Source organism: Epinephelus fuscoguttatus, linkage group LG6 (assembly GCF_011397635.1).
Source record: "Epinephelus fuscoguttatus linkage group LG6, E.fuscoguttatus.final_Chr_v1".
NCBI classification, from domain to species: domain Eukaryota; kingdom Metazoa; phylum Chordata; class Actinopteri; order Perciformes; family Serranidae; genus Epinephelus; species Epinephelus fuscoguttatus.
The window spans coordinates 25,665,378-25,689,968 of record NC_064757.1 but is presented as its reverse complement, the minus strand read 5'-3'; the positions used below and the strand labels follow the sequence as shown (position 1 = coordinate 25,689,968).

General features: G+C 40.8%; 1 protein-coding gene across 3 annotated transcripts in view; it reads left to right on the top strand.

Annotated features, from left to right (window-relative positions):
- Positions 1-24,591, top strand: part of ntrk2a (neurotrophic tyrosine kinase, receptor, type 2a) — a 133,740-nt gene that overhangs the window by 104,036 nt on the left and 5,113 nt on the right. For 2 of the 3 annotated variants that reach the window (XM_049577857.1, XM_049577858.1), the window contains 4 exons: positions 4,933-5,105; positions 5,394-5,549; positions 8,597-8,687; positions 21,338-21,496. In XM_049577857.1, coding sequence (XP_049433814.1) covers positions 4,933-5,105; positions 5,394-5,549; positions 8,597-8,687; positions 21,338-21,496 — 579 coding nt within the window. The remainder of the gene's footprint in view (positions 1-4,932; positions 5,106-5,393; positions 5,550-8,596; positions 8,688-21,337; positions 21,497-24,591) is intronic. The other variant, XM_049577859.1, reaches the window with a different exon arrangement.

Sequence of the window (24,591 nt, the reverse complement as noted above, 5' to 3'; positions counted from 1 at the left end):
TTATTTTTAATGCTGGAAGCACCACAATCAAAATACCTTTCATATTTGTTGTTCTGGGATGGAAGCAGAAATCTCACAGACAGATGTGTCAAAACTTGGACAACAAAACCAAAACTTACACCATGTTTCATCATTGTGATGGAACACAGATTTTTGGTGATTTTGATGGACTGACCCTTAAATATTGATGCCCATTGTTACAAAGAAAGCAGAAGTTTGTGTTTAGCTGGCAATGAAGTGGTTGAAAGATGGACGGTTAAATTTGAGGTTTGGGGAAGAGTAAGGGTTGCATTTTGTTACTTACAAGGTGAATCATGTCTTCATGCACAATGACAGTGGTATGATACACACTGGGCAGTGACTATTTCTAATGCCGCTGGCCACAGCCAAACTTATCAAATACCACCTCCTTGTCAGTGGATGTCGGTGTCAGACACAGAGACACTCTTTGTGCTGGTATAACGCGCATTTCTATTTCTATTTTCTATTTTAAACTACTGTAGTATAAAGAGTGAGAAAGTCCGTATAGGGTGGGCCAGAGGGGTTGTAAATGGATCAAACAAAGAACGGACTTTCACCCGAGAGCCTGGTGTTTGTTTCACCCATGAAACCAATAACAAAGTAGTGTGCTATGTGAAGCATTCTACACGTATAGTAACGTATATGCGTATGTGACATTATGTCAGTAAGAACTGTACGTATTTTAAGCCATACTGCAAAGATTTTTGCCTAAACCTAACCATGGAGCTTTGTTGCCAAACCTAAGGGAATAAATGCAAAGAAGAGAAGTTTTATCTGAGAAAGACTGTATGCATATAACAAGCAAGAACTGTACATTTCCTGTGAAAACAGAAGTGCATTCTTAAAAAGACATAATGGATGTAACAACCATCAGTTTACATGCTGTCCATAAATGTCCATAACCAATGCAGGAGGCTACCTAGAGCAATAGTTCCCAACTGGTCCAGCCACAGGACCAGTTCAGCCATGTCGTCGAGCTATTTTGCTGTCTCTGTCAAGTAGCTGATGATAAGTCACTCAATCTATCTTTTTTTTTTTTTTTTTTTTTTTTTTACAAACATGACACATTTGCAAGGCAAATTTGGACCGCAGCCCACCAGTTTGGCACCACTGAGTTGCAGTATCACATTTTGACGTTTCCATTGACAAAGCAGCGGTATTTGACGAGTTTTGATAAGAATTCCTAATGAAGTTAATGAATTGAGTGAATTATGATGCACCTGTGGCTTCACATGTATTCACAACACGGTCATGTTGTAGTAGGGTTTAAATAACCACTGAGTTGGTGGCTTTGTCTTGTACTGATGGTGGGTGCAGTTTGTAGGGGCTTGTTGTGTAGGCTTTACATGAATCGTGGCTACAGTCATACATGTCTCTTATAAACAGTCAAAGTAAATGTAAATTGTTATGGTGGTTACTTCTTTTTATATCTGCTACTTAATCAGGTACTCTTTCAATCTGTGCTGACTAATTTTGAATGATGTTGGAGCGCTGCTTGGATTGATGGTATTTTGTGGTGGTGCATCATTGCATCATGCTGGAAAAAATAATGCATCCACCTAAGTGCCATATTTCCATCACTATCAATTGGAGCCAATCAGAACTGGAGTTGATAAATACCTGTAACTACTGCAGAGTCATTTGTCCTGGGAGTGAATGCTGATTGTAACCTTTCCCATTAAATACAAGAGCCAGATGTTGGTGGGTGTAAGTGGGTTTTTTGTGCAGTGAGAGAGAGGCTTTAGTATAGTTAGTGCAGGAAACTGAAATATAGCAGTTCTTATTGGCACTTCGATTAAGAAATCTTGCTGCACAATGATTTGTGTTTTCTGTCGCAGACTTTCTGGAAGTTCACTTTAAGATTTGTGCAACATTTCAGTAGAAATATGTATGTAGGCAAAGCAGCTCAAAGATGTGTTGGTGCATTTAATCATCATCAAAGCCTTCACCCTCCCCTCATAAGTACATTGTTCCTCATGTGCATACTGTACTCATGTTGCACTCTGTCATGCATGTTACATTACAGAAACATGTACACCACATTACAATAACCTGCGCTTGCTAATAGAGCTTAATGGTCCTGGTTTTAGAGTCGGCTATCAATCAGCCAGTCAGCCATAATACAGAAGCCAGTTTTACTGTTCCTGTATATCATACACTGAGGTGCCATCGATCACAGGCACACTTTAACACGTGCAGATACACATAGAAATATGCACGCGCCTATACATACACGCTTCCACTCCTGCATGCCATCAATCATGAACACGTAGCACTTCCAATAATGTTTCCTTCACACATGTAAATGTGTATCACTACATTCCCGGGATGGAGGCTGTTGATTACTTTTTATTTGTCCAGGGACCTGAGTGCGCGCAGACCTGATGACTAACAGTGCAATATTATGGCTTTTAGCCTGGGAATTTAAGGCAGTATTGAGTTTGGAGACTCAGAGCGTGGTACTTCATAGGTGGATGATTATGAATTCAGCATTAATATGGTTTGCTCAATATTTTTTTACAGCGGTCACTTGATACACTGACCATTTTAGTTGGCAGACTGAGAGCAAGTGTTTGCCAGGAAAGAAAGTATTTTGTTTTTCTTTAATTAGATTTTGGATCAGTGATTGTCTCGTGCCAGGAGCACAGTGTATGCCACATACAGTGCAGTATGAGTTGTGCAGACCATTATCAGTCAGACGTAAATAATGCTGTCTATAGGTGGCTGTGGCTCAGGGGGGAGAGCGGATCGTCCAATAATCAGGAGATCATCAGTTCAATCTCCGGTTCCTCCAGTCTGTATGTCAAAGTATCCTTGAGCAAGATACTGAACCCCAAATTGCCCCTGATGGTTGTTCCACTGGTGTGTGTGTGTGTGTGTGTGCTAAAAACTGAGCAGCGCATGGCACCATGTAAGGTAGCGTTGTGTGTGGGTGTGACTTGTCGTGCAAAGAGCACTTTGAGAGGTCAGAATACTGGAAAGGCACTATACAAGTGCTGGCCCATTTAACATTTATTATTTAGTAGCCTATGCTTGACTTATTTTGATAAGTCACTCCTTGTAAAGGTTTATAAGTTGCAAATAGTTTAATTAATAGTTTACAGGTCATTTAATAATGCTTCACAGATAAGTTGGAAACAATTATAAGCACCAAGAGTAGGTTGCCAGGTTGTGGATGGTGTTTTTCCCTCTTTCCAACACATTCTCACTCCGACCTCATCACATATTGACTTTTTGGTCATGGACTTTCCACGTCCACATACAACGCGCAAGGTACCCTGGGTGCGTTGGTTGTTGGGACACTGTGTCAAGTTCTCTTCTTTCAAAAAATAACTTCTCTTTTCACATGAAATTTAACATTTACATGCAGTCTCACACTACGTTGGTACAACACCGCGAATTTATTTTTTTCCTTCACCAACATACATATATGGCTGGGTTGAGGCAACAAAAGGAAGTGGTTAGATTTAGGAAAAATGAACAGTGTTTCGCTTTAGAATCTCACGGGACGTGAACACCACTCTCTTGGGTGAAAGTCGGTGTTTGTTGGACCCATCCACCACCCCTCCTGCTTGCCCCATTCGGACTTTCGCGGCCTTAACTTTCGCCTTTGTCCCACCACGTTACCCCCTGAGGCCGCCAGGCGCCATTAAACTATAACAGCAACCGGCCACGTATCAAGCCAATGTTAAAGGACACCTTTTTTGTTGGTTTCTGATGCCACAAGTCACTGCCCGAGCGTAAAGTCAGTAAATGATTTATTGACCATTAATAAAGCCATTAATTACAATTTTTAAACCTAAAGGTGGTATCATTGCTTTTATAACAAGGATTCCCTAGCTTTTTAAGAATCCAAACAACACATCTATTAACATGGGCTATCACTCTCAGCATGTGAGAACTCATCAAGAGAGAAGTCGACCCAGTCAGACAATCCAGATTTCCCATACATGCCTGATATCACATTTCAAACTGAGATTGGAGCTCATGCTTTTATACAGTATCCATACTGTATTAATTCACCATATGATCATCATGTAGTATCACATTACAGCCTGTAATGTACAGGACTGAGTCTCTGATCATGATATATGACTGGTTGAATATGTGGGTGGGTGGAGTTACAGTCCGTCTCATTTTCTAGTATCTCAGCGTTAAAGCTGAAAGGTCGCGGGTCATTTCCTTCTTCCCGAGCTTTCTTAAGTGACTCCTTTTTGTCCTTTAAACCTACATTTGTAATAGGAGCTTTGAGCTGCTGTGTTAGTACACAGACAGACAGTCACACACACACACAAGGTGGAAAGCGAACATATATCCATGTCATATACTGTAGGAAGACAATCAATTATTCATGTAGGACAAGAGGAATTTTCTATATATTTCTTCTTTTGATGTGACATGAATACAGACCCCGTATCACTTTCATTTCCTGCAACTCCCTCCCTCCCTCTCTTTCATACACACACACACACACACACACACGGACACAGTCTTTTTCTGTCTCTGTCACAGATGCTTGCATTACACAACCTCCCTGACAGATTTCCTGATTCATGGAAGGAAGAAAAAGATTAGTTTCAGAGGGAACCAGGGAATATAATGAATGTAAACAGTGTTGTACTTTGTAATGGCTTACATTAATATAAAATTTGTTCCTGCTCTGCCATTGTATCAGTCTTTGCTCAGTGCCAGTAATTTCACACTGTGTGTGCCGAGTTGCTGTAACTCACTTTTACAAGGCAAGACACTCGCTTTTTTTCTTTCCTTGTGGACATCAGCCAAATAAATTGGAGCAGACTGGGTGCACTGTGAAGATGACTAATTGCCAATAGTGTACGTGGCATAATGTGTGAGTTTTTCATTTGTCAGTGTATTAAAATGTCACTTCTGTGTGTGTCTCTGTGCGTGCAGACGCTCAAAGAGGCCAGTGAAAATGCCAGGAAGGATTTCCACCGTGAGGCTGAGCTGCTGACCAACCTCCAGCACGAACACATCGTCACTTTCTATGGAGTCTGCGTGGAGAGCGACCCTCTCATCATGGTGTTTGAGTACATGAAACACGGTGACCTCAACAAATTCCTCAGGCATGAATCTTTTCCTTCATTACATCAAAATGTTATCAAAATGGCAGCTACAGTTATAGTGAAGAATTTGCATTTCTTTAAAAAATGTTGAAAACAGAAGCATTGTTACACAAAGACTGTGAAGCAGAATATTCTCCTGCTGTTTTAAAGAAATCCAGCTCCATCTTCTAAATGCTTTCTGTGAGAAGGGCAGATGTAGTATAGTTGATACAAGGCTGCTCAGAAAACACAAATGACTCCAAACAATGACCGGGCTTACGTGACAAACCTCCACCTGTTTCCTCGCAGGGCTCACGGTCCTGACGCAGTTCTGATGGCAGAGGGCCAGACAACCAGACCTGTGGAGCTGACCCAGTCACAGATGCTGCACATCGCCCAGCAGATAGCATCTGGCATGGTCTACCTGGCATCACAGCACTTTGTGCACCGTGATCTGGCCACCAGGTTTGTCACTTTTTCTGTTACTTCACTCTGTCTTTACTTGTATTGCCTTAAATTGGAAATAGCCAAGATTGTTTGTTTTTAACTTATCATTATAAAGTAAAAGTTGATTACACAATGTAATGGTTATAGAATAATGAAACCACCAGAGATTCGACTGGTTCAAAAGAAGCCTCACTTTCACTTTGCAAGTCTGTCTGCCACCTGGTTCGATCTCCCACGCAAATGAAGATTTACAGCACAAAGGAAGTGCATCAACCACTGTGCAACCAAAACAGAAATAAGATAGTGCTTTTGTATCGTTGTAAGTTATTTGCAGTTACTATCCCTAGTCACGAAAGTGGTGGATGGTAGAAACACCAAACAGTGTAAAACAAAATGCAGTGAGTCCTGTGTTGCTGGTAGTTGCTAGGCTCTGAGGAAAACAGAAGGCGATCCGGTTTTTCTTTGCAACAGCAACGCCAACAATAATACCACTTGGAAATGCTAAAGGGCGGAGTTGAAAAGTTGTCTGTTTCCACTTTAGTGAACGCTTCATTATACAGGGAAATTTATTCAGACCCTTCTACATTATGGAATACCTCATAATGACAAAGTTAAAACACACTTTTTTGGGGCCATTTTTGCAAATGTAATAGGTTGCCTTGAGGTTTCTGTAAATTCACTCATTAGGACATAATTTATGGGTGCACAGACCAATCCAGTCCCATCAGTCAGTACATGACAGAGAGCCAGTGTGGCCAGTAGAGAAAGCACTACAGTGGATATTCTGTAAAACAACAGATATCTATGATCTATGATTGATTGAGTTCCACAGTGAGTGAATGATTCTCATGTAATGAAACAAAATCATAACAAAAACATGTGAAACTCTGTTAACCTGAGATAAACCATTACTATTACTACTGAAATATTAACTGACATCTAAACTAATAAGCTACAGTAACTGAGAAAAAAAATGTAAATTTACATTACAATTACTAATCAAACGGTCGGTGATTATAAAGGGGTTACAACAGAATATAGTCTTTTCAGTAGGACATGCTCTTGGATTAACCAATCACAGCCCTCTTATATCATCACTGTGCTGCTCCTGTGCTTCTTCCAGTATTTCTTTGTGCTTCTTCAGAGATAAGCTAGTTTTCTAAATTGAAGTTAGTACAATTGAACAAAAACGTTGTAAGGTACTCAAGTTAACTGCTGATAAGGTAGGTTATGCTAACAGTTAAGCTTGCTAATATGGTATAATGTTAGTAAGTTAGCTTGCAAAGTAACTTAGGTTGGCTATGCTAATGAGTAAACGTCCCAATAGACGAGAATATTAGCGAGCTAGCTTGCTAATTAAGTGGGCTATGCTAGCAGTTAAGCTTGCTAATAGGGTATAGCCTAATGTTAGTGAGTTCGCTTGCAAAGTAGGTTGGCTACCCTAATGACTAAGCTTGCCAATAGACGAGAATATTAGCGAGCTAGCTTGCCAGCTGGGTAGGCTATGCTAACAAGTAAGCTTGCTCATAGGGTAGAATGTAAGTGAGTTAGCTTGCCAAATAGGTTGGCTATACTAATGAATAAGTATGGCAATAGAATATTAGCGAGCTATCTTGCTAACTAGGTAGGCTATGCTAACAAGTAAGCCTGCCAATAGGCTAGAATATTGTTCAGTAATAAAGAGTGAGGTTAATAGCATTTTTCAGTTACAAATTCCTGCAGTCAACATGTTTTCCCTCCTTTTTTCCATGTCAATCCAGAATAGATTTGGTTAGATTTATCCGGGCCCATCATCATTGTCATCATGCTGATTTGTGATCATTTGTTCATGTCAATATCAACATAGCAGTGATGGTCATCAGCGATTCTTTTCAGGATCGTCATGACAGTGATGGTCATGATCAACATTAACAAATTATCCAGGATCAACATGTTGATGATGGTCCTGCATAAATATAAACATTTATCCAGGATCAACATGTTGATGATGGTCCTGCATAAATATAAACATTTATCCAGAGTCAACATGGTGATGATTTTCCATGTCTCCATCGCAGGTTTTTGCAACTGAAAAATGACATTATCCTTATTCTTAATGTTAGTGAACAATATTTCAACCCATTGGAAAGCTTATTCGTTAGCACTACCTACCTAGTTAGCAAGCTAATTCGCTAACCCTGCAGTAGCTTATAAGGTTTTGGTTCAATGTCACTGAGGATTTTGTTAAATTGTACTAACTTCAATTTGGAATATTAGAGAATACTAGACACTGATGATGTCAGAGGGCTGTGTTCGGTTGTTGGTCCTGAAACACGTTTGGGATGTTGATCCAGGAGCATGTCCTACATGCAAAAGTTTATACGTAAAATAAAACATTCATCCTGTTGCTTTGCATCTTTTTGCCATGCACGAATGCCTTCTTTTGGTACAGACTATTTCTGACATTTTTCAGGTTTATTGCCCAGTTTAAAATACTTGTTAGAAAAGTAAAGTATATTAGGCCTACTTATTACATTTTTCACAGGGTAACTTAATCTGTAGTCTCTATGTACAGACTCTACATTCAGTGAATGTAGAGTCTGTAGGCAAACCCCAGAGATCTTGCCTCCGGAAGAAGAGTGGAAGAGCCCTGGTTTCTGGTTGTAGGCTGTTTGTAGTCCACATGATATTGACCAATCACGTTTGAGCCGGCTGCAGTTGTTGCCAGGTTAAACGGTCCGTGCGGTGAACTAATGAGGTGGAGCATAATTGGCGTCACTGCAAACTCTGAATCCATTGCAATGGTTCAGCATATTTACTTATATATAAACGGAAGTCGGAAACGGAAATTTGCCTCCTCCGCCCAAATCAAACCAGAATGCCAAAAAATCGGGGGGCTGCCCCCAGAGGCTGTATCGACGTCTGCTGGAAGTCAGACGCTGAATACAGCCGATGGGTTCCGAGAATGCTTGATCTGTAAAATATTACATTTTTAAAGTAACCTTCCAAACACTGCTCACACACTCAACATCTTGCTGAAATTGCTCCGCACTTAGTTTTGTTTGGTTCTGTTTGTTTTCTGACAGGAACTGCCTGGTGGGCGAGAATCTGCTGGTAAAGATCGGAGACTTTGGCATGTCCAGAGACGTCTACAGCACTGACTACTACAGGGTAGGTGTATGTGTCGATATCTTTTCTGGCCCTTCTTTTGGCCTGCCTCTTCCCTGCTGCATGGGTCCCTCTCTGCTCTTCCCCTGCATGGGCATGACTGATGGACTCTGGCGGAGTTACAGTAAGACGCTTACTGTGTACTGGAGTGAAATTAATATGTAGCTTACCCAGCTGTATGTAGGGAGGGAGGATATGTAGCATGCTTTGTTAGGTCATACTGTGTGTAAAATAATTGTTTGGATAATTACTGCAGCATTTGCTGGCACTGAGGGCTGATATACACCAGCTGTAAGTCTTTTTGTTCCGATATAATTTATTCACTATTTCTTTATTAGGCAGGTGTTCATTTTAAATTTAGGAGTCTGCTGTTCACCAGAGGCCTGCCAACTAAATAGCTGCATGACGAGAGCATATTTCAGTACATCTCTCCAATGAAAACTCTTTATTACAATTAAAAAGACAGAAAGAAAACATCAGAAACTCCCCAAAAGACACCTGTGATGTTTTTTGAACAACCCATCAATGACAAGGTAAATGATATTCAGTTCAATCAATTCAATTTAATAGAACTTTACTTATCCCGAAGGAAATTCTTGTGCCAGAGAATGCTTCAAAGTACAACCAGTACCAACCAGACAACCAGTGGGTTCCAGTGGGCCCAGTTTTAGAACAAGAGTATTACATATCTAAAAATATACAAATGTACAAGATAATAAGTGTTTTCAAGGAGCAGAAGCAAAAACCAGTGCCTCATAGAGAAACAATAGGAGTATGCTAAGTGCTAGAGATACTAAAAATGAGCTAAAATGGTGGAAAAAACAGACTGTTCCTGATCATCGATGTTATGTTAAATATGATATAATAATGAGAAGTAGTATTGCATGTGACTGAGAAAATGATAATGAAGAATAATATTGCACATGATATTGTTGCTGTTATTTCAGCACACATTTTTTATGAACTACAAATGAACTCTAGGAGATAACATAACAAAGGATTATATTTTCACTGACAATACCTCTGTGATGTGTACACGTATCCTATTTTCTTTGCAGATGAAATAATACATTTGAACCTGGAGGCAGTTTTAAGACACAAATTAAATCTGCTGTTTGTTGTTGTGACAGTGAAATAAGCACTCCAAAATCTGTTGTATCTCCTTTGAGAAAATGTATAAAACATCTCAAATTTCTAAAATGTCATATCATGAAACAAACAAGGGAGTATTTACAAACTGCACATTGTCTGGTTAGTTGGATTTAAACATAAAAACATATTTGTTATACTTGTGCTGATCAAACTGAACCATGGCATTATAAGACTGATATTTTGAGCTTGATATAATGTGCATCTATGGATACAATACGGTATAATGCAGACTACAGGTTCCCACAAAACATGCATACAGATCTGTTCACACTGCAGGTCAGCAGGATATAAAACACACACATCTCAGGGGTGGTGTAAAAGGACTACTCTGCAAAAAGGACATGGAGATCAAATTTAGCTGCCATTATTAAAAAAAAACTTACGTGGGTGCACATTTTGTGTATGAGCATGTGCATGTGTGTGTTGCAGGGGCGTTTAGCAGCTCCACTGTGAGTGTCAAGATAACTCAGGGGTACAAGAGACAGCTGGGAAGTGTGTGTGTTTTTCCCTCTTGTATACAGCAATCTGTCACCTTTCCAAAAGGCCCAAATCTAATAAATCGTACTGATTGATTGATAGTGACTGTCCATTTTTCCTGCCCTTACTGCAGTCCACTGTGACAGAGTGACATGAGTGACAGTGACAGTGAAGTCGGAGGAGGGAGAATGAGAGAAAGAGTATAACCTTAACAATAACATTCAGAGAGGTAACTGTGACCTGCAGGTCATTTGATGGATGTATTAGTCAGTAATGGCATTTGTTGATGCATTTTATTTTTATTTTATTCTAAAGCATGTTTTATTTGTTGCCATAGTAGTGTAGTGTAGTTAAAAAAAAAAAAATAGAAAAAAAATATTTGTTGTTAGGAAAGCAGATTTTAGGTTGTAGCTTGCATATAGATTCATCTTTTTTTTTTTTTACTGTATCTAACAGAGTTACGAGTGTATTCAAATTATAGTTCAATAGAAATTATGATGCAAACACATGAAAATGGATTACAAATACTTCAATCAGGAGAGATGATGATTAATGTGAATAGTCGTTGGCATTTGAACCACTTCGTGATGTCATATATTTCAAGAGTGGTGATAGTTATAAAATGAAGAGTGTGCTGAGGATCTGGATGTGATGAGGAGTGGGCTTTTGATGAGCTCGACCTGGGCGCTGGATATGATGACTGGAGGTGATTGGAGTGGAGGATGGTGCGACGATTCTGCCTAAAATGACAACTGACAGCAGCAGGGAGGAGAACAGATTTAAAGATTGACAGCAGTGACATCACTGGCTGATAGTGACTGTTGCAAAATTTGATTGGTTTAACTGTTTAACTGGAAGAGCAAGCACTCATAATCAGCTGATTGGAAGGGGGGGATGAGACAGAGGAACTGTGAGTGGATGAAGCATAAAGGTAGTCTTCCTGAAGCACCATACCCTAAGCTTCATTAGAAAATTCCTGGTATATGTATCCCTATTTCTTATAATGAGTAAGAGGTGGCACGGTGGTGAAGTGGTTAGCATTGTTGCCTCACAGCAAGAGGGTTCCTGGTTCGAACTTGGGGTGGGGGAGCCCTTCTGTGGAGAGTTTGCATGTTGTCCCCATGTGAGTGTGGGGTTTTTCTGGGTACTCCAGCTTCCTCCCACAGTCCAAAAACATGCACGTCTATGTTGCTGTAGGTGTGAATGTGAGCATGAATGGTTGCCTATCTCTATGTGTCAGCCCTGTGATAGTCTGGCGGCCTGTCCAGGGTGTACCCCGCCTCTCGGCCAATGTCAGCTGGGACCCCCAGTAGGATAAACGGTTATGGAAAATGAATGAATGAGCTCAGTCGCGAAGAGAAAATGTTGGCATTGTACATTTCTGCAGACCATGGATACTTTAAATTTGTATGTCTCATATGTATCATATCAATGTTTCTAAAGTGATGAAGTTCAGACTGCATGTATATGGGCTGTCATCTGGAGGTGGAGGGGATATTGGTTGGCGTGATACCTAAGCGAGACGGCTGCCAAGCTGCAGACCACTGCTTGAGACCACAAAGCACGAAACAATAAAAACAGTTGCTTTTACTGAAACGTGCGGTATTCCCAGCTGTGATTGTGCCACCAAAAAGTGGTATTATAAGCCAAAACATGATCGTTTCCTGACCATAACCAAGTGGTTTTTGTGTCAGTACATAACCACATGTTAACCACAGCAGTGTTGAAACATAAAAAACCATAATGTACAAATGTATCATATCCGTGGTTTGCAGAAACGTACAAAGCAAACGTTTATTCTGGGTTGCACAGCTCAGCCACAGTGTTGAAAAGGTCAAAAATACAAGACCCACATGGCCACAATCAATCTGTATTCTAAGCACAAGGAAAATGGACTTTTCATTAGTCTCTTTCTGAACACCGTTGAGATTAAATTTGAAATAACTAGTTGTGTGTGGCATCAAATTAAAGATGTAAAAAAAAGATGAAGGTCTCTCCTCTCTCTTTTGTACTATCTCTGTGTGACGACACACAGCAACCACCACCCCCCCACCCCCCCACCCCCCCGCATCCTCCTCCTCCTTCCTTTCACCCCTCGTCAATAAAGCTAAGCGCCGAGGCTGTAGTCATGGCAACGTGTGAAGGCAGTGGCGGTGAGCCTCGGAGTTGTATCCAACGTTTCTCAGGAAGAAAAGTAATCAGAGAACTTCTGTTTAGTATGCCGAGGCAGTACTACAGAGAAAGAGAGGGGGAGAAGGAGAGGGATGGAAGTGTGGGAGACGGAGGCGGGAGGGAGGGTGGCAAAGAGATGAAAGGAGAGAAAGAGCTGGAGAAAAAGAGAGAGAGAGGGAAAAAGGGTGGGAGGCCAGGGAGGGAGAAAACAAGACATAAATAAATACACAAAGGCAGAAAAGGCAGTAATAGAGCTATAAAGCAACATACACATGCTGAGGTGGGAGAGGAGAGGAGAGGTCTGCGGGCAAAGCATCCTGTATACAGAGTACAGGATATTCAATAACAACACATACTGCAGCTTTAGACATCCACAGAACAGGATATCAGAGACGGGGAAACAGCGAGAAATGTCAGAAAAGGACAGAAAGGTAGACAGACAGGGGGAAACAGCAAAGCAGAAGAGAGGTACAGCATGGTGGGAGGTAAAACACAGTGATCCAGCCATATTTCAGCATCCAGGAAAGACAGAGAGGTGTGTGTGTGTGTGTGTGTGTGTGTGTGTGTGTGTGTGTGTGTGTGTGTGTGTGTGTGTGTGTGTGTGTGATGTTGGGGTGGGTAGTGTAGAGACCCAGTCATGGTCTTGCGTCAGACAGGAGCAAAGATGAGTCATAGAGGAATTGGAGCCCCCCCCAGTGCTGGTGAGTGTGCATGTGTGTGCATGTGTGCGTGTGTGTGTAGGGAAATAGAAACAGAGGCGTTGGACTGAAGGGGCTGTGGTGACGTCACTGAATCCCCCGTTACACAATGAACCTGACACGCACTTTAGAAGACAGACAGGATGCCTCGATTCAAACCTTGAGCCTCTCCATGCTGCCTCTTTGTGTGCATGTGTGTGTGTGTGTGTGTGTGTGTGTGTGTGTGTGTGTGTGTGTGTGTGTGAGGACAGATTCTTCGCAGCAGGAGTTGGGGAGGAATTCATTCCTTTTCTCCCCTAAACTGATTTCATGTCCAAATGTGTAGGATGAAAGAAAATTAAATGTCTGCTTGGGTTTTAACGTTGGAGGCTGACTGTTTTACGCTGCTGACACAGACTGTAGAAAAACACTGGTAACAAAGCCGAGCTGAACAATCTCTGCAGAGTAATTTGGCTGGTGTTATTTTTTTTTTACTACCCGTCTCTGGGTCCCGACCAGCACAGACAAACAGCTTCTTAATGGAGCACCTGGAGGAGCCATAGTGGAGCAGTTATCTGTGCAGGAGTGAGCGTGCATGTGCACAGACAAAACACTGCTGCCTCTATGTCTAAAATACAGACCAACATAAATATGATACTGTCGACGCATTAAAATCTATCAGATGGAGGATAAACGCAAAACCAGAAACCACATATCGAAGTCGCATAATGACACACATAAACCTACCAAAAATGTATATAAAATTTGACAGGAAAATCTTAAGCCTTGGTGTTTCAGAAAAGTGCAACGCTTGAGAGATTTTCCTGCCACCCAAGTTAGAAATTCAGTCAGGAAAACTACATGCTAATTTAAAGCAGTAAGATCGAAGTAGTTAAGGTAACAATAACATTCACTCATCAATCCCAACTTATCTGAGAAAACTACCTGGACAGTATCTTGACTGTTGTTCCATGCAAAGCTCATACCGTCATTCTCATGCTCCAGTTCTGTTATGAAAGATCTGATTCTTAAATGGTGTGGAAGCAAATGGCTTATCATCAGTGGCCTCAGGTACGTCATTATTTCCAGAGCTGCTGTCATCGAAACCTCCAATATAACAATATCACCTACTATCACTTGCATCCAGCATACTGTGAATAAAAAATCTAAACTGTTACACCCCCCTTAGTGACTCTAAAACCTCAGAAAACAGACATTTTGAAAACAGAACATGATTAAAAACAAATAATTTAAGCAAACCACAGAACTGAGTCCAGCAGCTACTGTAAGACTTCATATTGCTTTAACTTGACAATTAAAGAGTAACTTTGGTATTTTTCAGCCTGGATCCTATTTTTCCATGTGTTTTTGTTTGATGAATGGGAACAACAATTTTTAAACTGGTCCAGTATTGAGCAAGAGAATTTTTCATTTAACTCGGGGCAGCCCTGAGATTGCAAACCAAACCCAGACTCCATTTAATTAAGTAATAATTTTATTATTATTTAACAGACTTCATTTAAAGTCCACATAGACAAAATGTAACTAACAAAAGCTGTCTTTGTTAGTCTGACCACTGTTACCAACAATTACCAACTCAGGTTTGATTGACATAAACCCTTAATTCACCCAGTTAGATGTGACAATATGCCAGCTCTATACATGCGAAAATTATTGTTTATTTTAATGGAGTCTGGTTTGAATGGAGCCCTTTACTTCGGGGCTGTTTCTGGTTAAACAAAAAGGATCCTACTCTTTAACAAAAAGGTCCGTCTCTGTAGGGATCCTTTTTACAATGTTGTCAGACACTTTTAAAATAACAGTCTGAGTCTGTCATTGGCAAAAACAAGCACTTTAAGTGGACGTAAACTGGCGGTGCAAACATGCCTCAGGTGGTTATATTGCAGCCTGTTTTAACGGCTGCCTGATGCGGCACTGTCTGTCAAAACTGGACCAGTTTGAAAAACTGTTCCAATTCGTCAGTCAGACACAAAAACATTTTTTTTTCTGGACTTCATTCATTCATTCAATCTTTTGACATGAGCTGCAGCAGCACTAAAATAAACAACAGCTTGTTGTGTAAACCCATACGTCAACCATTTTCCTGTATCTGGGCCTGGCCAGGAGAACTAGCTCTTTTCTCCAGGGAAAAAAAAATAAAACCAACACACACACACACGCACACGTGCACACACACACACACACACACACAGACACAAGCAAAAGCGCACACACACACACACACACAAAGCAGCAGCATTCTTGGAAAGAGTTTTTGTTTCCATGGCAACACAGAGGGCAATTAAGGTAGGGTTCCTCTGTAACAATGAGTGGGTGGAGTTAGTCACATAAGCCCCTCCCACACCACATCCCATCCCATAATGCTTTCTTTTTTAAACTGGTCCAGTTGCCATGGATACCGCAGCCTCCAGGAGGTCACTACAGAGAGCCCACAGCCCTCCTCTGCTTTATTTATCCACCTTTTTTGAGGCTTTCCTGGAACACTCAGGCAGCGGTCTATAGCTGAAATGATGCATATTTATAAGACAGAGATGGAGAGAGACAGACAGGCGGGCTTAGAGACGGTGAGGGAAGGTGAGAACGAGGCAGAGAGAGGCAAAGAGAAAGAGAGAGGGAGGGCAACAGCAAAGGAGACAAAGACTGACAACGAGGCTACTGACAGCAAAGAGAAAACAGAGAAAGAGCTGATGACAGAGAGAGATGCACTGTCTCCACTTCAGTGAGAATCTATGAAAGAGTTCGGTCTTCAGACTGCTCCACTGTAAACATGATGTTCTTTATATTTGATGGCAATGACAAGAAGATTTAATCTGAGGCTTTCCCTTCCTGCTCCTTCATTTGTTTTCTTTCCTCCGTTTTCTCTTTCAATTCAACCTCGTTAGAGCCTTTTTGAAAAGACTGCCCTTCTCTCTCTCATACACACTCAGTCAGATTTGCACTCACACACACACACACACAGTTAACAAACATAAAAGAAATGTAGCCCTGCGGTTCAAGAGCCCAATATTAATATTTCAGAGCATCAGGGGAAATGATCAGCCATGCATAAATCAAAAAGACTAATGTATGTGAGAAGGTTCAGACCCATCAGTGAATAAATAATGTTAGAAAACTATCTATAGAACTGAATAAACAAGGGCTGTTTCCAAAATCACTTCCATTATTATTAATCTGTCAATCACTATCTATTTACTATGTAGTGGACTTAATTTTCTGTCAGTCACTCCCTGAGTGTAATGTATGCACTGTACGATGCCCTCAAAAATCCTCACAATAAAACAAAAAATGTGATGTCTGTGGCTTTTGGCTAACAATTGCACAATGCAACAGGGTCTGGCACTCGAACTCCACATGTTAGTGATGAAGCAAAATTATGGTGATTAGTGAACATCCAAACTCTCAGTTTATGACAGCTTTTGGTAAATCAATCACTAAGTTTGTGAAGTCCTTCCTAAATTCTGATCTATTAAGTCAGGTTGCACCATGAACACTTACTAAATAACAATATAAAAATTCCTCTCAATCGTCACATTAGAAGTGTGTGGCGCTGTATTTTTCTGCAGAGACTCTGCCTGTATTTTCTTATTGTGTTCAGGATGTTTATAGACGTGTACCCCCACAGCAGGCTGGAGAGGTCAGGGCTTTGTGAAAAAAAAGTGACCAGACCATTAGCAGCAGGTGTTCAAGAGACAGCACTGAAAGAAACACAAATATAGCTATACGAAACATGAAATGAAAGTGAATCTGGATACTTTATAAATTTATACTTTACTTTATAAATCCCAGAGGGGAAATACAATTTTTTTCACTCTGTTGTCATACACACACAGGCCCGAAATACACACACACATGCACAAGCAGGACCTATACATGTATTAAATGGAGAGATGTCAGAGTGAGGGGGCTGCCCATGGACACTGCCACCCCAAGCAGTTGGGGTTCGGTGCCTTGCTCAAGGGCACCTCAGCAGTGCCCAGGACGTGAACTGACCCCTCTCCAGCTACCAGTACACACTCCATGTTTGGCCCAGATGGGGACTTGAACTGGCAATCCTCTGGCTCCCAATCCAAGTCCCTATGGACTGAGCTTTCAGTGTCTCTGGAGTGTGTTACAAACAGTAACCAGCAATCCTGCATAATATACCTTTAAGATATGTCCACATTAGTAAAGACTTTGGTAATGTGAAAATCTGTTGCCAGGAAACATCCAACAAGTCCACCAACCTGTACGCCCACTTAGGCTGTTTGTTCCTGCCTTTAATATGATCCATGGGAGCAGTTCTTAAACAGCGCCCCTAAAGAAGTCATACCTACGTGGCAAAATAGTCGTAGTCAGTTGCACAAAAACTACTTTTGTTAAAGCTATAGTGCGTAACTTCTGTCACCTCCCAGCGGATAATGCGTTATTACAACTAATAAGCCGGCGGCATTTCCATGTACACAGAGTAACACTCGCCAGTCGCCACACACCGTGTAAACAGAGTAACACTCACTTCACACCATGTACACAATGCTACACAATGTGGCGAACACCAGGCTGCTAACATTACATTACATTCATAGCACCATTTCCAAGAAAATAATAAAGCACTAGGTCCAGTACATGTAACAGCAACACATACTACTCATAATATAATTATAAACCAAGTCACTTACTTATCCAACAGCAGCAAGGCAACATCCGTGTCTGCCCTCAGCCCAATTTGTTCCTTCAGGGCTCTCTACCGAGGAAAAGCGACGCCAATACAAATCCTTGTTTGCCTTCTCCGTTGGTCACTCTCCTTCTTTGCTAATAGAACTTCAGCCGAACTTCCAGGCTTTTTCTTTGTGGTAGGATCCACTTCTGAACCGTGTCTCGGCCGCTTCTCCGCCATGTTGCTTTCTCTTTCTACCTGCGCTCTACCTCTTGCTATGACACTCTCCACTCTTCCTCCTCCTCCCTTCTTGTTGTGAGGAAGCATTTCCTGTGCGGCAGCGCAGGAATGTCACCGGTCGACACGCAAACTAAAAATGATATATATTGAAAAATACCGCGAGATGTTAGAGGAGCCGATCAGCTTAATCAGCATTGTGTCATCTCCTCTAGTAGTGGCTTGGGTGAAACGGACATTTACGGACCTGTAGAAGATACGCGCTATAGCTTTAAGTTTAGAAAAAGGAAAGTCCATGACCAAATGTCGATATGTGACAATGTCAGAGTGAGAATGTGTTGGATGAAACACAAACAATGGTCTCCTGGGTGAAAGTCCTGTGATTTTGACCCACCCATCCACCCAGATCTTCCACCCATGCAGACATTCTCACTGTGTATACTGGGTCACCTGACTTCCTCCTTTGCTCCTGTCATAATCACTGTGTCCACTAGAGGTCACGCCTAACAATAAACAGAAATATGGGCTGTAATAAGCTGCTTGTACAGCGTGGTTGTATTTTTGAGGAGAACAGTCTTGAAACATCTGTTGTGCCAGACAAGCAGAAGCAATTAACTACAGAGTGTAAACATAACTGCTGCAACACAACTTGCAAAACAAGTTGTATTAAATCTAACTGCTAACGAAGGCTTATGTATGACTTTTTTCTTTCTATATGCATAGATGGAGAAATGTTTCAGAGTTAGTAGTATTCTACACTTTACAGTAGTATGGGAAAAACATGATTATGCTTATCTAATGTACAAGTTTGTGTGGTGCAACACATTTTAATTTGTGCTGAATGAATAGCTGATGGAACTATATCTATATGTATCTGTACAGTGATTAAGGGAGTATCCAAATATGAAAATGTGCATGTTGTAGTATAATTACTGTTTTATAGTGTGTTTTGGTGTCAACAGTGTAGTGTGTAAACCATTTGTTGTCTTTATTTATTGCATTCTGCATCATTATTCTAACACTGTGACCCTTGTACCACACTGCTTTGGCAAAACTGTATTTCATTATGACCTGCCTATAAAGCACATTGACTTTGACAGAGGCACAGACAGAGATGCAAATAAGAAAGGAACAACCCAGCAGTGAGACACGGCACTACAGGGAGAAAAGCGAGGGCCTGGTGATGAAGAGTTAGAGCTGCAGAGATGGAGGCAGATATGTTTCCCCAGACGTTCCCGTGAACCTGATGGCTATCTGTGTGACCGTACACATTTTATTACTCCATTAAATAATCCACTGACTAACAAAGAAACAGGCCGAGTGTGGGTACCGAGCCATTAATAACAGGCATAAACCTCCGAAAATGGATTGTGCTATCTGTGTGGAGCAATGGAGTGCAGATGGGTCGGTAGATTCATGTTCGGAGGAGAAGTAAGGGGAGAGGGGAGGCGCATAAATGGAGTCACAGTGTTTGGTTTAATTCACTTTCACTTAAAGCAGGTTATGGGTTAAAAGTTCAACCACTGGCATATCCAACAGTTTTCACACTCCAACCTCAGCCCAGTAGATTAACCTGGTTTAGGCTTACAGTCGCAGTCTGTGAGAGTCTCAACTGAAATGAACTGTCATGTTTATGGAAAGTAAAAACAGCAAATGAATTCAACAATCAAACAGGCTCCACAGGCTCAGTTCAGATTAGAGCTTAATGAAATGACCAAATGTCTCTCAGAGTGCCTGTCTCTGAGTTCCTGTGTGGGATTAGCTGCTGATTTATTCTTTCTGACAAAATAGGGAAACCTAAGTAGTTTTCAACCTGGATCCTATCTTCTCATGTTTTTTGTCCAAGTGGCAAATAGGAGGAACAATGCTTGAAACTGGTCGAGTATTGAAAAAAGATCACTGCAGCCACAGTGGTGAAAATCGGTACAATGTAATCCCCATGGGCAATTGTGCACCGTCAATTTAAGTCCACTTAAAGGTCTTGTTTTTGCCGCCAACAGGCTCAGAGAGTTATAAGTGTCTGACAATATTACGGAAAGGACCCTAAGGAGAAATGAAATGTTTTTCTTGACCTTTTTACCTCATTTTGAAATCTTGGGAGAGGTAACTTGTTGCAGGGAGACAAAACAATAGAGAGAGTTGGAGAGAGGAGTGCCAGGAGGAGTTCAGAGTACAGAAAGTACAGATAAGTGTTATCTATGTTAGTGTTAAGATTTTTAATGTCATGGCTGAATATTTAGCTGATTTTAACAATGTAGAAAAGCCCCTGGGATTTCAGATCAACAGAGGGGTGACCTAGCAGGTCTAGGTGAAAAATGGGGACGGTATGGAACAGTTCCATTGGTACCATCCACAAGTTGTCACAGTGGAAACTGAAAAAAAGTGTACCAAACTATACTGAACCACACTGTACTGTTCAGTGGAAACAGGGCTTTAGACACAAAACCATAGGAGAATAGGATCCAGATTAAAAATATTTAAGTTGAAGTTTATTAATTTATTTTTATTGTTGTAAATTAAATTTCACTTTCATGGGACAGTAGCAGTTCTCCATTTTGCAGAACATTTTATTCCCCAATTTATTTATTTATTTATGGATGGATGACTGCTGACCGTATACTGACTCTCACAAACTGGCTGACACATTTAATAGCCTACAACTGTTTACCTAATCCTGCAACTACATTTTTTTTATCAGTCAGCTGATCACTGTTTATTTATTCTAATTTATTTTTCACATTTACCTCTGATTGTGATCAGTGGCCAAATAATTAATGCATTTCTTGTGAACTCAAAGGCATCTCTATTTTAAGGATATACAAAGCAGTGCTTTCTCACCAGCATACCCTTCAGTTAAATCAAATTATACGCTGATCAGGAGTGAGGTGTGCTACAGTCACGGAGATGATGCAATCTACTCTGCCATACCATCAAATCTCGCACACTGCATTGTTCAGATGCCTCAGGCAGCAGTTTTTAGGAGTGAAATGATTACTGCGCTACTTTAAAATATATTGAAATTCCTGAGTGAAGCTTGTGAAAAATTTGAAAAGCTGCGTGACCATGAATTCCAAATGCTCGATGTTGCAGAATAGACTAAAATAAAATAGGGGAGAACTCAATTATAGAGCGTACATGTCAGAGGATGGGATGATAGCAAAGATGCTTAACTGCTTTATAAACCATTCTTTTTTTACATTCACTGTACACTATACTGACTTTATACTGTCTCTTTGTTTCTGTGCGTGCGTGTGTGTGTGTGTGTGTGTGTGTGTGTGTTGTGTTCAAAGGTCGGAGGTCACACCATGCTGCCAATCCGTTGGATGCCCCCTGAAAGCATCATGTACAGAAAGTTCACCACAGAGAGCGATGTTTGGAGTCTAGGAGTTGTTCTCTGGGAGATCTTCACATATGGAAAACAGCCGTGGTATCAGCTCTCCAATAATGAGGTACAGTATAAAGTCACTTATCTGTGTAATGTGTAATCTGAACAAAAAGAAGTCAAAGTACAAAGCAACATAACTTTATGTAAATGTTACCACGGAGGCACCTTCATCTTAATAAGTGATGGCAGACAAGATGTTGCAGCCCCGAGATATGAGAGAACAGCCCTTCAGTCAAGAATATGACTAAATATTTGATCAGTTTTGTGTGCCAGTTTCTCACAGGTATACGTTGTGTGAATCTTTTGGTCCGAGTCACCTCATTATATAAAGTTAAAGCAAATCATTGTTTCATTGTGCCTTGAATAAATTGTGGAGTGCGACACAGAGCTGGGGAGCTTGGAGCAAGTTACTGCACTGAGAGCTTTCTTGGCCTGTTTTGCTGGTTTAACTCAGCTCACTATTCACAGTGTAGTTAAAGGGAAGGTGCTGTCGTCAGGTGTCATTGTCAGGCTTGTACAGGGGCTGATCTGCCTTGACATTTCAGTGGAATGGAAATTTTAAAAACCTGTTTTTCAAAAGGGCTCATAACATGTTGTCATGGATGACACTGTATTCCATGATCTGGTGAGTGATACAATCTAATCTCCTGTTCTTTTAGTTGGATGAGTCTCATCTGACCAGAGTACCTTCTTCCATATATTTGAGGAGTCTCCACTATGCCTTTTGGCCAATTCCAAACACTGCCTTACTATTTTCTTTATGCAATGGCTTTTTCCTCGCCACTCCTCCATAAAGCCCAGCTCTGTGGAGTGTACTGTGGCTTTCAGTGGTCCTATGGACAGATACTCCAATCTCCACAGTAGAGCTACCCAGCCCCTTAAGGGTTATCTTTAGCCTCTTGGCTGCTTCTCTGATTAATGCCCCCCTTGCTCGGTCTGTCACTTTTGGTGGGCTGCCCTCTCTTGGCAGGTCTCTTGTAGTGGCATAATATTTCCATTGTCTAATAATGGATTCAATGGTACTCTATGGGATGTTCAAAGTTTGAAATGTTTTTTTTTTATAACCCAACCTTGATCTGTACTCGTCCACAACTTTGTCTCTGACCTATTTGGAGATCTCCTTGGTCTTCATAGTGTTACTTGCTTAGTGGTTGGTGTTGCACTGCTGTTGACTCTGGGGCCTATCAGAACAGGTATACTGAGATCATGTGGCACTTAGATTACCCACAGATGGATCTTATTTAAGTAATTATGTGGCTTCTGAAGGTAATGGATGGGGCTTCATAGCAAAAGGAGTGAATACATATGCATGCACCACTTTTCAGCTCTGTATTCTTTAGAATTATTGAAGACTTCCATAAAATTCATTTTAACTATGTTAATTTGGAGAATTTTGTGCTGGTCTTTTACATAAAATCAAATTTAAAATCCATTTAAATTCTAGGTTGTAAGGCAAAAAAATAGAAGGAATACAAAGGGGTGAATACTTCCTCAAGGCACTGTATAGGTGAGAGAACGCCCTGCCTGTGGATTAGTAGAAACAGACTCATGCTATGCAACCAAACATTTTAAACCCACAGAGCCTTTAAATTTTAAATGGAGATCCATAATGTGTCAGGCCGACACACGTTGGGGTAGAAATGATGCACAGTATATCTAGAATATTTTCATGGATACTCAGTTCAATCAGTGTAAATATTGTATAGCTTCAATGAAGAGATGGAACAAGCTGATTAAGAATACATGTGATACTGTCAGAGAGAGTGGAGTAAGAAAAAGACTTCAAAAAAGGTAAGATATTAAAGGGTTAATCTTCTGTCGATTGACTAAACAACCAGCTAATAATTTCAGCTCTGTTAAACACACTCGCTCAAATTACAATTGGCTGTTTCTTATAAATGACTTCTACATGCAAGGTCTTGACACAGTTTCCGGAAAACAAAGCTGAACCAGAGCCCTTCAACCCTTCACCTTAACCTTAACCTCAACCTCCCCAACCTATGATGCCCTCAACTCTGGTTACAGCTTTCTAACCATGTCAGCAGTCCATTTTCTCCTGATTCACTCTGGTTACACCCAAAATTAACCTCTAGCCCCTTCCACTATCTTCTTTTCCCATTTACATCTAATAAATCTGTCTCAATTCACAGTTCACTCACCTCCTGACCCAAATCTGACGCTCGGATATCTTTTACACAGGATATGGAGTTTTGTTCCAAAATGAGATATTCATTATTTATCTGCTCTCACAAACTGATAGCAATCGCAGAATGAAGAGGAGCAGATGTATGCTTGATTGCGCAAAATGATGATTACAAACTGGATTCACAATAATTTAGAGATCTTGAATGATAATCTTCAGGTAATATGTTTTTCGAATGGATATATCGCAGTTTGGAAGATACAGCTGTTTTTTTGGAGCTTAATAGAAGCTATTAATTGGTATTCAATGCATGCACGCAGTGGGGTTTATTTAATGGTTGAGGAAATTATAAAAAGCTTAATTATATAACAGGCTAATAACAGTATAGATATTTTACAAACCGCTGCTAGACGATGATATATACTCTTTGTACCAGAGAGCTCTCCTTTATACATGGCATTTGGATTTCAAATAGTCTCCCCTGCTTGAGCCACAAATCCCCGTCATCATCCGAAAGTAGATTTAAAGCCAAAATATATAATATATAAGTCATGAAGTGTGTTAAAACACTAGACTTCCTCTCACACTGCTATTGAGAAATTGGATTTGATTTGTCTGGTTGACTGGTCCCGTGTCGTCTAACTTCATCACCCCAGTAAATAATTTATTCACAGTGACATTTTCACTGTATGCCGCCGCAGTGAGGTGAAACTGCTTCACCAAGCAGATGCTCCATCATCTTCAACTTGCAGAAAGTTGTGACTTTCAGCCTCTGTTTTAGTTTAGTTTTTAAGCCTCCGTGACAGTGATAGCCGTGGCTGGAGGCTTTATGCTTTTGGGTTGTCTGTTAGATCCGTACATCCGTCTGAATCCGTCAAAATTTCAAACAAATGTCTAACAAGGTAAAATGATGGTTATGAACTATTTGGTTCCTACCTGCCCTTGATTTGTGATGACAGGTATGAGTGATACACGACAGAGAGTGAGGGCCTTGTGCTTCACAGCGAAGACAAGTT